The sequence below is a fragment of the Mesoplodon bidens genome, assembly GCF_964165515.1.
Source record: "Mesoplodon bidens genome assembly, chromosome: 11".
Classification (NCBI taxonomy): Eukaryota; Metazoa; Chordata; class Mammalia; order Artiodactyla; family Ziphiidae; genus Mesoplodon; species Mesoplodon bidens.
The window spans coordinates 6,412,552-6,429,014 of record NC_138167.1 but is presented as its reverse complement, the minus strand read 5'-3'; the positions used below and the strand labels follow the sequence as shown (position 1 = coordinate 6,429,014).

Sequence of the window (16,463 nt, the reverse complement as noted above, 5' to 3'; positions counted from 1 at the left end):
ACTACAATTTGAGGAGGACTTGGGTCCCCCTCTGGGACTTCCAGTGAACACTTACAGGTACTCGCCAGAGTTTTTCATTGGAAATGAGGGAATTCCAATTGTAGGGATTTCTTCAGAATACATTTCCAGGGTAAACAGAACTCAAAAGGAGTCCAGAAATGTCAGCTACTGAACTATTGAATCTTTATAACTATGCCAGAATCATTCACCCTGGTATCCTATACAGTAACCCTAGAAGTTAGGGACTTATACCCAGGGTCCCGTGAGAAATGTTGGGATTTCCAGAAGCCCAGCTAATCATCATTATAGCAAGCCTACAGCTACCCACTATGAGATTTATATTTGCTGTATGTTTAGAGATTATGATATATTCTGAGGGTCAAACAATTAAAAGGATCAATGAATCTCTCAGCCTTGCAAGGAACCATTCAGAAAGAAAGCATTTATTCACATCAAATGTATGATCAGATTAAATTGGAAGGTAGCATGGCAAATCTCACATCATGTCAGATATCATTACTGCACAACTGAAAGCATTCCTAGTGATTTGAAATTTTTCCACATAGTACTTTATAACTTATTTGTAGTCCAGACCCTCCCCTCAACCACTGAACAAAGGATAGTGCCTTGTAAAGTCTAAGACATCTCATTTTCTATTTTTTCAGATTAAATCACTGTATGCAGATGAGGCTATGTTATAGTACAAACAAAACCTGAAAATTTACAGGTTTAACACATAAAACTTTATATACAGAGAAAAATGAGAAGGTGATGGGGGTTTAATAATGTTTTCTGAAAAAAATGAAAGAAAAAGAAAAGGGGGGCTGGAATGGGTCGACAAAGTAGAAGAAAATGTGATCATGAACAAATGAAAGGATGATGGGTAATGAATATTGGGATGCTGAATAAACAAAAAATATGAATGTGTTTGGATAAAAATCGTCATCTTTCAAAACAAGAAGTCATTTTATCACGTCTACAAAAACTAGCAGCATAAGGTTATGACTTAGAAATGTCATGGTGAATATCAGAGGAAACATCTAAAATCATTTCAAAGGTTATCCCTGGGAAGTGGGAGTGGGAGGAAGGAGGGGCTGGGCAGGAAACCTGTTAGATTTCATTATAAGCCTTAGGTTCTCTTTAAGTCACGTGCATGTATTACTTTGGTAAAGATAAAGATTAATTTAAAAAAAACCCCGAAGATATATCTGGTAATTTTGGCATGAAAGATACACACCTACAGTCATGTTTTCTTTTAAAGTTGGATAACGTGCCCAGAGGGTACTCAGTTATATTGCAGTGAATTCAAGAATAGCTGCCCTATCCTCCACTGTCTTTCTCCTTTCATTTGAAATGAGTTTCTTGGAAAGTACTAATGTGGAGCTAGAGGAGGGGAGTAATTGGCATCTTATGAAACTATTGGTTATTAGAGGCATAAAGTCTGGAAGAAGATTTAGAGGCAGGGGAGGAATAAGGGAATTAAGGAGCTTAAGAAAAGGAAAGAAAGACAGATGATTCTATCAATAGGCAGATAGAGAAAACAGGGAAGAGAGAACGCCCCGATCTGCGGCTTACATACTGTTTCATGAGAAAGTCTTTAGATGCCTAAGTAGTCTGTCTTTACACAATAGATGCTTATTTAGTTGTAATAATGGAAACTCAGAATTCCTACGTCCTGTATCCAGGAGTATTCCAAGTTGCAGGCATCTGGCACTGTACTCTGCCCCAGACTCAGACTCATAACTCCTTGTTTTCACAGACTTTCTTTATGCACCTTTTTTTTTTCATTTAAAACTATCACCACCACCATCACCACACCAAAGCCATAGAATAAATGATCACCTTTCACTCAGGTAGGACTAGAAGAAATGGTTTTAACTTGAATCTGGAAGGAAATTAGAAATTTAATGATGGAAACATTTTAAAGGAGACTGCCTTCGCATTTATTTCACATGGCTTTGTTTGAGATAGAAATAGACTAATCTTTACAATGCTTCCCAAATTTAGCATTCATCCGAAACAAGGGAGCTTGTGAAAACACTGTCTGAGCCCCACCCCCAGAGACCGGTTCAGCAAGTCTCTGGTGGGGCTGGAGAATTTGTATTTCTATCAACTTTCCAGGTGATACCGATGCCACTAGTCTGGGACCACACTTTAAGACCCTCTGGATTGATTCTCTGACAGCTTCTGAAATCCCCTGCTCCCCATCTCTGTCGTCTTTTTAGAAATATGATGCGCTGGGTGAATGCCTAAGAACCTCTGCTTGGGTCAGCTGCTCCATATTTTCACACAACTGTACTGATACTGTTTTTTTCCAAAGAGACTTTGTTTGGGGGGCAGCTGGTAGAGTGTGTCAAGTCCTCACTGAAAGCTGCCTCCAGAATTCCCTGCATGGACTGTCTTGCTTTTTTCCTAAAATCTTTCCCCAGAAGGGCATAGAGAAAGGGATTGAAGCAACTATTGGCAGATGCTAAAGCAAGAGACACATGGTCCCAGGACAACAGAGCTTCCCCAAAGGGAGTTTCTGGGTCAATAAACAGTAAAAGGGCTCCAACAATGTGGTACGGAGCCCAGCAGACAAGGAAGACAGCCACCACCACCATAGCCACTCTCAAGGTTTTGCTCCGAGACTTGGTGAAGCGGCTCCGACGCATTCTGAAGATAATGAGGCTGTAACAGGCCACCATGAGGATAAAGGGTAACAGGAAACCCAGCACTAGCCTAGTGATGGTTATTGCTACCTGGGGTGTTGGCACTTGATGGCCATATGCAAATTGGGCTAAGTCATCATACTGGAAATCTTCCAATGGCTCCGATGTGTATGAGGAGCTGCCGGAGGCACTAGAGAAAAGGTCTAAATCAGCAGGAAGAAAAGCATCAGAGTTCTCCAGTGGGTTAGTTCTGTGATCTTCAATGGGAAAATCACTGGGGATTGTAGCTGAGAACTCATCAGCTGGTTTAAACACATTATAATATGGATATTGAACAGATAATCTAGCTGAATCCGTAGGGAGTGAATGTCCAGAAGTTCTTTGAAATATTTGAGAACGGAGGCCAGCGGTGGCTGCCCAGGGACAATCATTTGTTTGTTGAGAGAAAGAATCTAACCTATCATCCATTTCTTCAGGCAGCTCAACAATGGAGTTGTCAAGAGACCCGTTTTCCAGTAGATCAAAGTTGAAGTCTGAATAATCTAATGATCTGTAGAGACCAAAATTGTAGCCACACATACTATGGTTGTCTATAGTGAATGTTTCCCGGTATATGAACACAGGTATGCACATTACAAAAGCCACCACCCAGATACATCCACAGATAGTGAAGGCTGTCCCCACTTTGCGGTGATTCTGGCACCAGATTGGCTTGAGTACCAAAAGACAGCGGTCCAGGCTAATGGCGGTCAGCAGGAAGACGCTGGCAAACATGTTGAGGACAATGATGGAGGGGATGAGCTTGCATAGGAACCAGCCGTAGGGCCAGTGTCCTTGGAGAGCCAAGTGAACCAGGGAGAAGGGCAGGGAGAGGCAGCAGAGAAAGTCAGCCAAGGTGAGATGGAGAAACCAAACTGTGCTCACACTTCGTTGAATCTTTAGGCCAGCCACCCACAGCACCAGCCCGTTGCCTGGCAATCCCAGTAGGAAAGTGAAACTGAGAATGACCATGGAGAGAATTACTTGGGGTTCATCCCAGGGCTGTGATGGTAGGTCAGTTGAATTGGTCTCAGCAGAGGAAGACTCCATTGCTAAACTTTTATAAAAATATAAACAAAAATGTTAAAACTATCTTTAAAAAAATGCATATTCTTAGAATTCTAACCTCCCCACATAAAGATGTAGAGTCACAAAGACCCTCACACTGTTTTAGTTTTATTTTCCGACTTCACATTGGATTACACAAAAACATTCTCTGAAAGACAATTTAAAATCTACTCTATTGACATAGAGAACAGACTTGTGGTTGCCAAAGGGGGTGGTGGGGGAGGGGAGTATTGGGAGTTTGGGATTAGCAGATGCAAACTAGTATATATAGGATGGATAAACAACAAGGTCCTACTGTAGAGCACAGGGAACTATATTCAATATCTGTGATAAACCATAATGGAAAAGAATATATATATATATATATATATTTATAGCTGAGTCATTTTGCTGTATAGTAGAAATGAACACAGCATGATAAATCAACTATACTTCAATAACATTTTAAAAAATGTTTTCTTTTTTGGCCATGCCCTGTACCACCTGTGGGATCCTAGTTCCCCGACTAGGGGTCAAACCCAGGCCCTCGGCAGTGAAAGCTCAGAATCCTAACCCCTGGACCACCAGGGAATTCCCTCCGTTATGTCTTTTAGATACAACCTCATTTTTTCCTTTTGCTGTCAAATTTATCAAGAGTTGTTTTCCCTCTTTGCATTGATTTCCTTACCACTCATCATTTCTTTCTTATTTGTTTTTTATGAGTATAACTTGAGAAAAATAGCTTGATTATTGCAGAAACAGAAATCATTCATGGAGATAGGGAATTCCCTGGCAGTCAAGGGGTTACGACTCCACGTTTCCACTGTAAGAGGCGCAGGTTCCACCCCTGGTCGGGGAACTAAGATCTCGCAAGCCACTTGGCATGGCCAAGAAAACAAAACAAAACAAAAAAAGAAATCATTCATGAAGAAAGTTAGAAAACATAAGCAAGCAAAAATAAGAAAATAAAAATGTCAGGGATTACCACTAGTCAGGGATTACTATTTTAGTATCTTAATTTACATCCTTTTGGATCTTTTTTCACATACATACATGTATACTATATGTATGTATATTTTTTGTTAAGCAAAATTTAACAAAATTAGATTATACTGTGCATATTGGTTTAAAAATTTTTTTAATTGTGGTGAAATACATATAACGTAAAACTTACCATCTTAACTATTTTTAAGTGTACAGTTCAGTAGTGTTAGGTATATTTACATTATTGTGCAGCCAATTTTTAGAACTTTCTCATCTTGTAAACCCGAAACTCTATACCTATTAGAAAACAACTCCTCACTTCCCTTTCCCCACAGCCCCTGGCAATCACCATCCTACTTTCAGTTTCTATGCATCTGACTCCTCTAGATACCTCATATAAATGTAATCCTACAGCATTTGTCTTTTTGAAACTGGCTTATTTCACTTGGCAAAATGTCCTCAAGTTTCATCCATGTTGTAGTGTGTGTGTCAGAATTTTCCTCCTTTTTAAGACTGAATAATATTCCACTGTATGGATGTACCACATTTTGTTTATCCATTCATCTGTCAATGGATATTTGAGTTGCTTCCACATTGTAGCTACTGTGGATAATGCTGCTATGAACATGCGTGTAAATGCATATTGTTTTATATAAACTGCTTTCTTTTATCACTTTTATCAGTTAGCAGTCTCCACATTATACAGTAAGATTGTACCTTAAGGAATACTCAGACTTTATCCATTTTTTCCAGCTGTTGCCAAAATAATCCTTTATACCTGATTTGTCAACAACTATATCCAGTCTAGGATCACACTGCATCAGGAGGTTTCTTAAGTCTCTTAATGTAGCACTGTTTCTCTTTTTCAAGGATACTGGCTTGTTTTGGGGTCTGTTGTTCTCACCACTCACTTCACAACCCTTTGTAATTGGTCTTCTTCCCCATCATGCTGCTAAAACTAACTCTAGATAACAAACCCAAGCATCTTTTATTTTTTATTTTTTTTTTTGTGGTACGCGGGCCTCTCACTGTTGTGGCCCCTCCTGTTGCGGAGCACAGGCTCCGGACGTGCAGGCCCAGCGGCCATGGCTCACGGGCCCAGCCGCTCCGCAGCATGTGGGATCTTCCTGGACCGGGGCATGAACCCATGTCCCCCGCATCGGCAGGCGGACTCTCAACCACTGCGCCACCAGGGAAGCCCCCCAAGCATCTTTTTCTCTGTCTTTATCCTCCACAATATCCATGTCATTTGATACACTGGCTTCTTAACACTTTCTTCTCTTGGCCTCTGTGACATTACCCTTCCCTGATTTTCAACATTCCCATAAACATACCCTACTTTATAGCTTTCCTGAACAACTCACTATTCCAAGTCAATAGCATTTTCTATTCCTTGGCTAGTGCTGTTTACTTCTATATGGAATTATATCCTCCCCCTTAACCTCCTCTTTCCTCCATTCTTAATCTCTGTCTGTTGAAATCCTAGCCATTCTTTAAGATCAAGCTCAAATATATCTTCCCTGAAACTTCTCTTATAATCCCAGTCATAGTTTATTTCTTCAGCCTCCTATTTTTGGGTGTGTGTGGGGGGTTGAACTTCTTTTCATATTCTCTGTGCAATGATGCATTTCATCTTGTATTATAATTCTTTTTGTGGCTGTCCTATCTATCATTCTGGCCTTAAGTTTCATAATGGTAAAAAAGAATCTTGTTCCTAAATGCTCGTTCCACAGAATTTAGCACAATTAAAGATTACTTGAATGGACAGATGCTCATTTTGGGGGTTAACTTTTTTTCTTTTTCAACTAAATGAAAAATTCTTATTCTTGTCCATTTAATCCAGTAAGGATGCTGTCTCTTCTAACTTCCTTTTTTGTTTTCCAGTTCCTAATTCTTACTGGCTGTAACAGCATTTTATGTTTCCTTTTGTAGAAGTCCAAAATACTTGTGTGACTTGAAGCTGTTCTGCTGAGTTAACTACATGCTGCCATAGGGATTAGCAGAAGTTAAAATAACTAAGACAACAGAATACTAAAAAAAAGAAGTGATTCTCATTCTCCTTTCGGTAACCTTGCTTATTCCAATATTCAAGTCCTGTCAGGGTCATTTCCTTCACTGTTGTATGTGGCAGCTACCCTGAGCCACTGTCCTACACACATATTCACACACAGACCCATAAAATATTGAGAGACCGATAGAGTCATAGAATTCTAGGACTGAAAGCAAAGTTAGCAATCATCTCTTCTTGTCTCTATTTTTATTTTGTAGTTTTGGACACTGAAACTCAGCAAATTAGGGGACTTTTACATATTCACAACTAGGAGGGTTGTCATATCCTAGGTCCAATGACTGTCAGGCCAATACTCTTTTTACTACAAATAATCACATAACTGAAAAGCCTTTGGTATTGCTAATAAAGGGAAAGGCACCAAGAGCCACACAATAATTAAGAATAATAAGGAAATGATAAAGATTAAAAAGAGCAAAATTCCAATACAAAGAAATTGAGTCATCTGGCGTGAGCTATATTTTAAATATTACATAGTATCTGTCTTGAAATGAAAGTACATATGAATCAGAATCTTAAAAATCTTTCTGGGCAAGATAACATTTTATATTTCAACAAGTGTTTTGGCTGAAAAGTACCTCTACTTTTTTTTTTTTTTTTTAGTTTTCAATACTGAATTGGCCAACCAGTAATTAAAAAGATAAGTAAAATCCTGAAACCAAAATTCAACTTACCAAAACCCCGAGATAGTAGCTGAAGACTTCAGCATGGATCTGGAGGTGTCCACGAGTCCTGTCTTGACCACAGTCAAGTATGTTTAGGAAATTTGCTGAGCACCTCCTCTTTCCTCTCTCTCTTCGTTTCTGATGATAAATTAAACCCAACACTTTTGACAACTATCTGACTCCACAAGAAGAGTTTCAAAGTGAGTCATTTCTAAATGTTTCATATAAGAAAAGTAAGAAAAACAGAAGTGGGAGAGCATGGTTCTCAAAAATTTTCTGCAGGACACAGAGTATGCTTAGAGAGAGAGTACTTTTTACATCAGCTTCCCACTTTATAGGTTTTTGGATTTGCTTTGTTTTGGAAATGCACAAAAATGATCCTATGGTATGTGAGAGTGGGGGTGGGGAGTAACTGGGGGGAATGACCTGCACAACCCCATGTAATGAATTTCAAGTAACATCTCTTATATGCTTAATATGTGTCAAAGAAGTTTGTCGTGCAAAAATCAGATGAATTAAACTGTGTTCTAATCTCTAGAGACTCACAGTCTGGTGAGAATATGTACCCATACAACAACAACAAAAAACACCTGTAATACAATTCAGACTATAATGACAGAAATAGCAGTAGAAGTAAAAGAGTAGAAAATGACATGTAGGGGTATATTTAGCCTGGGGCAATCTAGGAAAGTCTTAAGGTAGAAATAAGGTCTGGGCAGGTTCTTCAAGAATTATGGGACTTCTCTAGAAAGAGGTGACAAGCTGTTTACTTTTACTATCTTTATCATTATTATTTTTTGGGCCATTTCAGGGCATGTGGGAATCTTAGTTCCCCGACCAGGGATTGAACCTGTACCCCCTGCAGTGGAAGTGCAGAGTCTTAACCACTGGACCACCAGGGAAGTCCCCACGTCATACTTTTTAAATTATTCTATATTATACCATTTAGTCAATTATTCCCCTTTTCATGGATATTGTTTTTATCAAATTTTACAACAGTTACAAACAATGTTTCAATGAGTACTCTTGCATTTTACACATCTGTGAAAATTTCTGTAGAATAGTTTCCTAGGACTGTAATTGCTAAATCTATGTATGTGAATTTACATTTTTGAAAGGTATGGCATTTCCCACTAAAGAGACTCCACCAATTTACACTTCCATCAACGGTGGCGAGGGTATCTATTCCATTTTCAAAAGGTAAGGTCTTTATCATTAAGTTCAGTATCATAAACAAGTACTCTGCTCTTAATATAGACACTATACTTTGCACTGTAGGAGATGCAGAAGAAATGAAAGATGTAAATATATAATTATAATTGAGTAAGGGCTGCTAGCAGGGTAGTCCTGGGAACATGGAAGAGGGAAAGACATTCTCACTGAAACAAACATGAAGATAACACTTGAGCTGGGCTTTAAGGCTGGGTAGAAATTTGACAGACACTAATAGTGCTATAAAATAATTTATCTGTCTCTCTTTCCTACTAGACCAAGAGTTTGTGGCTATCTCCAGAGCCTGCTACCATGCCTGGAATAATACATGTCTGGGGCACCAATGAATGAATGAATGAAAGTTTGGTTGAAAAGGATACTGGCTTTTGAATATAATTCAAACAATTAATTTGAGTCTTTAAAGTTGTTTCTGGTGTGGATCCAGTTTTACTGATTCCTCTTTCTCTAAAGATTATACAGCAATTAAAACCAGTTGGAGACTTCCAGCTGTATTACTTGGATTTTCAGATCAGGAAGGAAATTACTGAAAACACCTTGTGAATAGGGCTTGTATTTCTAGATGGCTTCTGCCCTCCTTATAAAGTACTAGTTTTATGGTGTAAGGTGGAAAACTTGGGGGGAATTTATGTGATTCTCTTCTGTTTTGTTCCTTTTTAATATCTAATTATAAGTTTCTAAGCAGAGATCAGATGCTTTGGAAAGAGCGAAATTTTGAATATATGTTGCAAACACAGTCATATTACAACATTTTATGAGTCGCTGATTAATTCTACATTTTCAATGATGGAAATCTGTAGTCATTTGGCCAAAATAAAAATTTTAGAATTGTATAATCTCTAGCCTGCTCTGTCTGAGAGAATTAAAAATAAATATATGACAAAGTTTCTGTCCTTAAGGACTTTGATGAAAAATGATTAGATTCATTATTAGACCAAGTATAATTATACTCTAAATGAAAAAATAACCAAGTGCCAAAAACTATGGATGACATAGACAAATGCTATGGCTAGTTAGCTAAGGACAAATCTGATGAAACCTGGTGGAGGTTAGAATTAGCTGGAAAATTTTCATGGAAGAACATTCTTGAGGTGAAAACTGCTCTAGATTAGGAATTTGAGTTCTAGTTTTAGTAATAACTAAATACTTGACCTTGGGCTGGATGCTTGACCTAGAATTTTTTTCTTAGATGTAAAATTAAAGGGCTGGCTCGAGTGATCTTTAAGGTTTCTTTTACATCTAACAATCTATAATTCTCCCATTTCAAGTAGGGGGAAAACACACATTAAGGTGGAGGGAAGCCCAGTGTGAGTGAATGACACAGGTAAAGTGGTCTGACTGGAGTAAAAAGCACACAGGGAGCAATAGAAGGTGCGTAGAGAGCCTGAGCTTGAATCCCAGCTCTGCCACTGACTAATTGTGTGGCTGCACAGGAATTTTTCAGACTCTGTGTTTTCATTTCCTCACCTGCAAAACAGGGATTGTGTCAAGTTTTATTTATTGATACTCAGGCCCATTCCCATTCTTATTATTTCTCTAAGTGAAGCCTGAGTACTGCATCTCCGAGACTGCCTCTCAGGCAGGGTCTGCCTAGGCTCTGCCAGAGGGGCATGTTCATGTGCTCTTGGAAAGTGAAGAGAAAAGGGAATCATTGCATTTGATTCTTTTTTTGAAATTAATTTTTATTGGAGTATGGTTGATTTACAATGTTGTGTTCATTTCTGCTGTACAGCAAAGTGAATCAGTTCTACATATACATGTATTCACTCTTTTTTAGATTCTTTTCCCATAGAGGCCATTACAGAGTATTGAGTAGAGTTCATTGTGCTATACAGTAGGTCCTTATTAGTTATCTATTTTATATACAGCAGTGTGCGTATGTCCATCTCAATCTCCCAATTTATCCCTCCCCACCCTTTCCCCCTGGTAACCGTAAGTTTATTTTCTACATCTGTGACTCTATTTCTGTTTTGTAAATAGGTTCATTTGTACCACTTTTTTAGATTCCACATATAAGTGATATCATATGATATTTGTCTTTCTCTGTTTGACTTACTTCACTCAGTATGACCATCTCGAGGTCCATCCATGTCACTGCAAATGGCCTTATGTCATTCTTTTTTATGGCTGAATAATATTCCATTGTATATATGTACCACATCTTCTTTATCCATTCCTCCGTCGATGGACATTTAGTTTGTGCAGAGTTTGCAAATATGTTTTAAAAATAAAAGAACAAAACCATAAAATAGAATAAACATTAAAAATATTAAAATATAAAAGAGAGAGATTGAAAGGGGGATCATTTATTTTCTGGCTCCTTCAGCAGCAGACAACTCTGGTGGGTTTCTGTAACAGAGATGGCAGGTGTGAGCCTGGCAGCTGCTGGCAACTGTGGGCTCTGGCAGGATTACTGCTTTCAGCAGCAGCTACAGCCCTGTGAGTATTTCTCTTCCAATTTTAGGGAAGTACCTTCCTGAAGTTATATTATCTTCTCCCCCTTTATTCCTCTAGTCCTTCCAACACTTTTGCAACCAAGTCCTTGTATTAAATACCTTGTTTGAAATACCTACAATGGTTTCTGTTTTCCTGGCTGGGCAATGACAGTCAGGGAATATTCACTGTACCTACTCTATAGGACTGCTAGGAGTAAATAAATTAATACATGCAAAGCGCTTAAGACACTGCTGGCACATAAGCATTCAATAAATGTTAGCAGTTATTAGGTCAAAAAATTAATGTGGCTTCCAGTTGACTATCGTATCAAAACTATTCCCCCATCTTGGACTCTTAGAAAATAATTTACAGAATGTTCCCTTCACATTGTTAAGTTACATCATTTCTGTCGAATCAAATTCTAACCCATAGCCCTCAAGGATGTAGATTTGACACACTCTCTACTCCCTATAGTATAGCTGCCTAATTATGCACATAGTTATAATAAAACAAAGTAAGAGCACAAACTGAAGGACAAAGTCACCCAGAAATTAAAGTAATTCAGTCGAAAGGTAAATAAAATAAAACAAACAAAAACTGTTAATCCAATCATAATAACAAATATCTGATGAACTGATGCCTGGATCTTGAAAGAACCCAGCCAAATTTGGCATGATGAATCATTCAAATCTGAGTGGTTTAAAGAAAATTTAGCAAACTTTGTTTCTTCTATGATTTATTGATGATTGATTTTCTATTATAATATGTATCCAGGGCAGTCAGCCAAGGAAGAGAGATTGAAGGGGAAGTAAACTGAGTGTTTCATGAACACCCTTTGTGACTTTAGTTCCATGAAACCCAAAATGGACCAGGGACTAGGTTTCAGTTTGTGTTTATCTGACCTAATGAGAAGACATAAGAAAATTTTTTAGGGGGGACAGAATTCAGGATTATCGAGGGGTAGATGGCTCTCATAAATGTTTTAAGTGTAGATAAATTTTTGAGTAAATTTTGATGGATTTTTTAGGTTAGCTATCCTATTTGTGCATTATTTAGAAAATGTCTTCTCCATTTCATTTATCCTTTGCCTTTTCTTCCCCATTTCATTTCCACTAGAATGTGGGCAAAGAAAGTGGTGATACAAAAGGATGTTGGGTTGAAAACCACCGTTTTTCCTTCTGTGCAGGGAAAACCACAGGTCTCCATCTCCCATGTGTCTCCTTTACTTTCACACAGGACACTTCACTTCTGACACTTGTGGTCACCAAATGTGTGTGTTCCCCACCCCCCCCACCAAACAATTCTGTAACATCAGCTGGGTGTCCTACAATTTGACTCAATTCTGACACTATCTACCTGGAGATGGCGTCACATCCCACAGCTTAAGGGCTGAGTTCCACAAGACTGCTCCCCACTTCAGATGCCAATTGCAAGTTGTAGATCCCCAGGTTACCCACAACTTCTCTCTGTCTTGGCTACAAATCAGAGGTTCCCATGACTTTCTTCCCCTTGGATTCGATTATTTGCTAGAGTGGCTCACAGACTCAGGGAGACATTTATTTAGGTTTACCAGTTTATTAAAGGATATGATAAAGGACACAGATGAACAGCCAGATGAAGAGCTACATAAGGCGAGGTCTGGGAGGGTCCTGAGTGCAGGAGCTTCTGTCTCCAGTAGGGTTGGGGTGTGTCACCCTTTCAGTACATGGATGTGTTCACCAACCTGGAAGTTCTCTCAACCCCATGTTACTGCATTTTTTTGGAGGCTTCATCACACAGGCAAGTTCAATTATTAACTTCATTTCCAGTCCTTCTCCCTTCTCAAGAGCATGGGGGGTGGGACTGAAAATTCTAAGCTTCTAATCATGGCTTGGTCTCTGCAGAGCCCTTATCCAGAAGCCATCCAAGAGCCCACCCAGTCACCTCATTGGATCAAAAGACACTCCTATCACCAGGAAATTACAAGGGTTTCCCTTGTGTCAGAAACTGGGATCAGTGACCAAATACTAGAACAAAAGTTGCTCCTAATGCTCTTGTCACCTAGGAATTTACAAGGGTTTTAGGAGCCGGGGGCACAGATCAAGATATATATATATTTCCTATTATAAATCACAGTAGCACGCATACTCATTTCAGGTGAAATGTTTTTTTCTACACTGGCCATATTTGTCAGTCATTTAGGGAAAAATGGTGTTCGAATGGTAACTCCATTTTAGTTATTATGTTCTTTGCTGTGCAGCTCCTGAAATTCTAAAACTGAATGTGTCTATGTTTATAATTACCTAAACAAACATGATCATTCTTGTTCCAAATATAAATTAATATTAATAATAGTGGTAACTTACACGTTGAGGACATCTACGAGACACTGTGCTGAGTGCTTCATTGGCTGCATGTTATTTAACTCTAACGACACCCCAATGATGAGATAGGTACTAATATTAGTACCTCATTGTCAAAAAGGACACTGAGATGCAAAGAGGCTAATGAGTTATCCAAATTCACACCACTATGTAAATGGAAGACTTAGAACCAGACAGCTGGCCTCCAGAGCCTGTGCTCTTAGCCACCATGCTGCCCTGTGAATGCTAATCTGGTCTACTGTCTCCGTGTTCGTGGAAGTTATGTTCTATAATGTCACCAGGAACACTGAATTAGCAGACACTGGACCACTGCTGCTAGGGGATGTATGGGGTTGAGTTCTGTCAGCCTCTGGTCACTGCATTTTGGTCAAATGATCAAATTTTTTTGCTCTCTGCACCCCTGTTTCCACGCTCTCCTCCGTGGCTCTGAAGCTTGCCCCCCCACCCCGTCTCTGCCAGTTGAGGGGCTTCCTAGTGTGTGGAAACTTTTCCTCCTTCACAGCTCCCTTCCAGAGGTCCAGGTCCCATCCCTATTCTTTTTCTCTGTTTTTTCTTTTGCCTTACCCAGGTTCTTTTTGTGTTGTCTCATTGTAGTTTCATATATGTGTGTGTGTATATATATATATATATATATATATATATATATATATATATATTTCTTGTAACATCTTTTTCTGGTTTTGGTACCAAGGTAATATTGTCTTATAAAAATTAGTTGGAGGGGCTTCCCTGGTGGTGCAGTGGTTAAGAGTCCGCCTGCCGATGCAGGGGACACGGGTTCGTGCCCCGGTCCGGGAAGATCCCACATGCCGCAGAGCGGCTGGGCCCGTGAGCCATGGCCACTGAGCCTGTGTGTCCAGAGCCTGTGCTCCGCAGTGGGAGAGGCCACAACAGTGAGAGGCATGCGTATCGCAAAAAAAAAAAAAAAAAAAAAAAAATTAGTTGGAAAGTGTCTTACCTCTTCTTTTTTTTTTAGAGCATTTGTATGGGATTTACATTATTTCTTCCTAAAATGTTTGATCAATGATGAAACATTTTGGGCACGGAGGTTTGTTTTTTTGTGGGAAGGTTTTTAGTTATAAATTCAAATTCTTTAACAGGTACAGGGCTATTCAAATTTTCTATCTCTTCTTGAATTATTTTTGGTAAATTGTGTACATCCATTACCATTTAAGTTATTAAATTTGTTGGCATAAAGTTGTTAATAATATAGAGATGTGGAAGTTCACGTTTCATTTTATAATTTCATATTCTCTGAATTTTTTGTAAAGTATATGTAGAGTCCTTACATTGGGGGATTTGGGGAAATGGCCAACTTAATAAGTTAAATGATTGGACTTAAGCAGAAATCTTGTATTATTCAACAATTATTACTGCCTACTATGTGAAGGGCAATGTGCTGGGTGCTGAAAAAGCAAAGTTCTTGCCTTTATAGAGCTGATGGTTTAGTGGGAGATATTTGAAGAATAATAACACGTTAGATACAATGAAAAGGTATAACAGAAGCAAGTGGAAGCATTAGAGAAAGTTCATCTAAAGGACCTGGCAAAAACACAGGAGGAGGTACCATTTGAGCTGATATGTGACTATATTAGTTTGCCAAATTAACAAGCTAGGGGAGTGTTTAAGACAGAAGGTTTAATGCATGCAAAGGTATGAAGAATATGAAGAACATGGACAACTCAGGAAACCTTAAGTAGTTGAGGATTACTGAAATTTTAAGTGAATGTCTGCTTTTAAAAAAATCTTGGATCTCTTTTATGGCCTTAATATCTATATACCTATACTTATTTATTTACTATATATATTGTACACACACACACACCTCAAAACATCCTATAGCAATGGATATGCCATTACCCATTTTGTTGATAGACATTCATGTTGTTTCCATTTTTCACTATTACAAACAATGCTGTAATAAACATTATTGTACGTACCTCTTTGCACACATTAAAAACTTCTCTAAAATAGCTATTAGTGGATTTGCTACATTGAAGGTTACCACAATATTCTGATCAATTCTAAATTTACCTTCGGAAATGCTGTACCAAATTACCTTCCTGCTCACAGTGTACGAGAGTAGCTGATTACACACCTCCTCATAAGGGCTAGATATTATGCTTCTCTTTGAATTTTAAGATATCACTTTGCTACGCAGGGTAGACAAATTAGAGACAGGTTTCCAACCAGTCAACATAATGAGGCGGTGAAGATCACCGCTGTCGACAGCCTTGAGTTGGTATCTCGGTTTTCCATTTGCTGTCTGTGCTACTTAAATCAATTAAGTGATGGAATGGTGGCAAGTATACCTTTGGAGTGTACGAGTCATGTGTTTATGGAGACAGTAGAATCTATCATTATAATAAAACTGGGAGCAAATATCGGCTATTAAATAGTTCATGGTGCTTTCCCAATGGGTCAGGAATGAGTTGATCCCATTTACAGTTTAACACGGGCAAAATTTCCAAAAAGATAACCAGAATACACACTGAAAGTGTGGCGGACTATTTCAACAGGTGCCGTTCTCGAAACTCTGAGATAAAAAGGTGGTATAAGGCAATGGATCAGGCTGGGCGGCCATTTTTGAAGTTTGGACTCTGGAAGGTTAAAATCCACCACGTCTGTCTACGCCTGGGTCATACGGTTTTTGGAGGTACCCAATTTGGGAATACCGACGGGCGGATTCCCCTTTTCTGCTTGGAAACTACGGTTTCTAAGACACGTCTTAAAGTGACTCTTGGAAGAAAGAAACTCGTCCGAATTCACGAAGGTCGGCACCCTCCCAGAGCACTGCGGACCCTTGCCCGGAGCAAGATGGCGCTTTCCCTCCTCGCTTCTCGGGGATGGAGAGCTCCTTAACGAGAATCACTCACTTGGAGGCCACCGTTGCCCTTACCCAAGATGGTGAGTCGCGCAAACTCACCGTTTCCAGGTTTCAACATGGCTTCCCGGACCCGCGGCACCGGAGGTTAATCTC

At 39.1% G+C, this 16,463-nt stretch overlaps 1 protein-coding gene across 3 annotated transcripts; it reads right to left on the bottom strand.

Annotated features, from left to right (window-relative positions):
* Positions 1 to 107: 107 nt before the first annotated feature.
* C3AR1 (complement C3a receptor 1) lies at positions 108 to 16,461 on the bottom strand. Of its 3 annotated transcripts, XM_081248170.1 has the most exons (4): positions 16,410 to 16,461; positions 10,741 to 10,845; positions 7,464 to 7,592; positions 108 to 3,747 (listed from the first exon to the last, which is right to left on the bottom strand). In XM_081248170.1, the coding sequence occupies exons 3-4, from the start codon at positions 7,496 to 7,498 to the stop codon at positions 2,286 to 2,288; spliced, it is 1,497 nt and encodes a 498-aa protein (XP_081104296.1). In that variant the 5' UTR covers positions 7,499 to 7,592; positions 10,741 to 10,845; positions 16,410 to 16,461; the 3' UTR covers positions 108 to 2,285. The 3 variants fall into 3 exon arrangements, with proteins under 3 accessions (XP_081104296.1, XP_081104295.1, XP_081104297.1); XM_081248169.1 differs by lacking the exon at positions 16,410 to 16,461 and having other exon boundaries at positions 10,741 to 11,424; XM_081248171.1 differs by lacking the exons at positions 7,464 to 7,592; positions 16,410 to 16,461 and having other exon boundaries at positions 10,741 to 11,424.
* Positions 16,462 to 16,463: the final 2 nt, after the last annotated feature.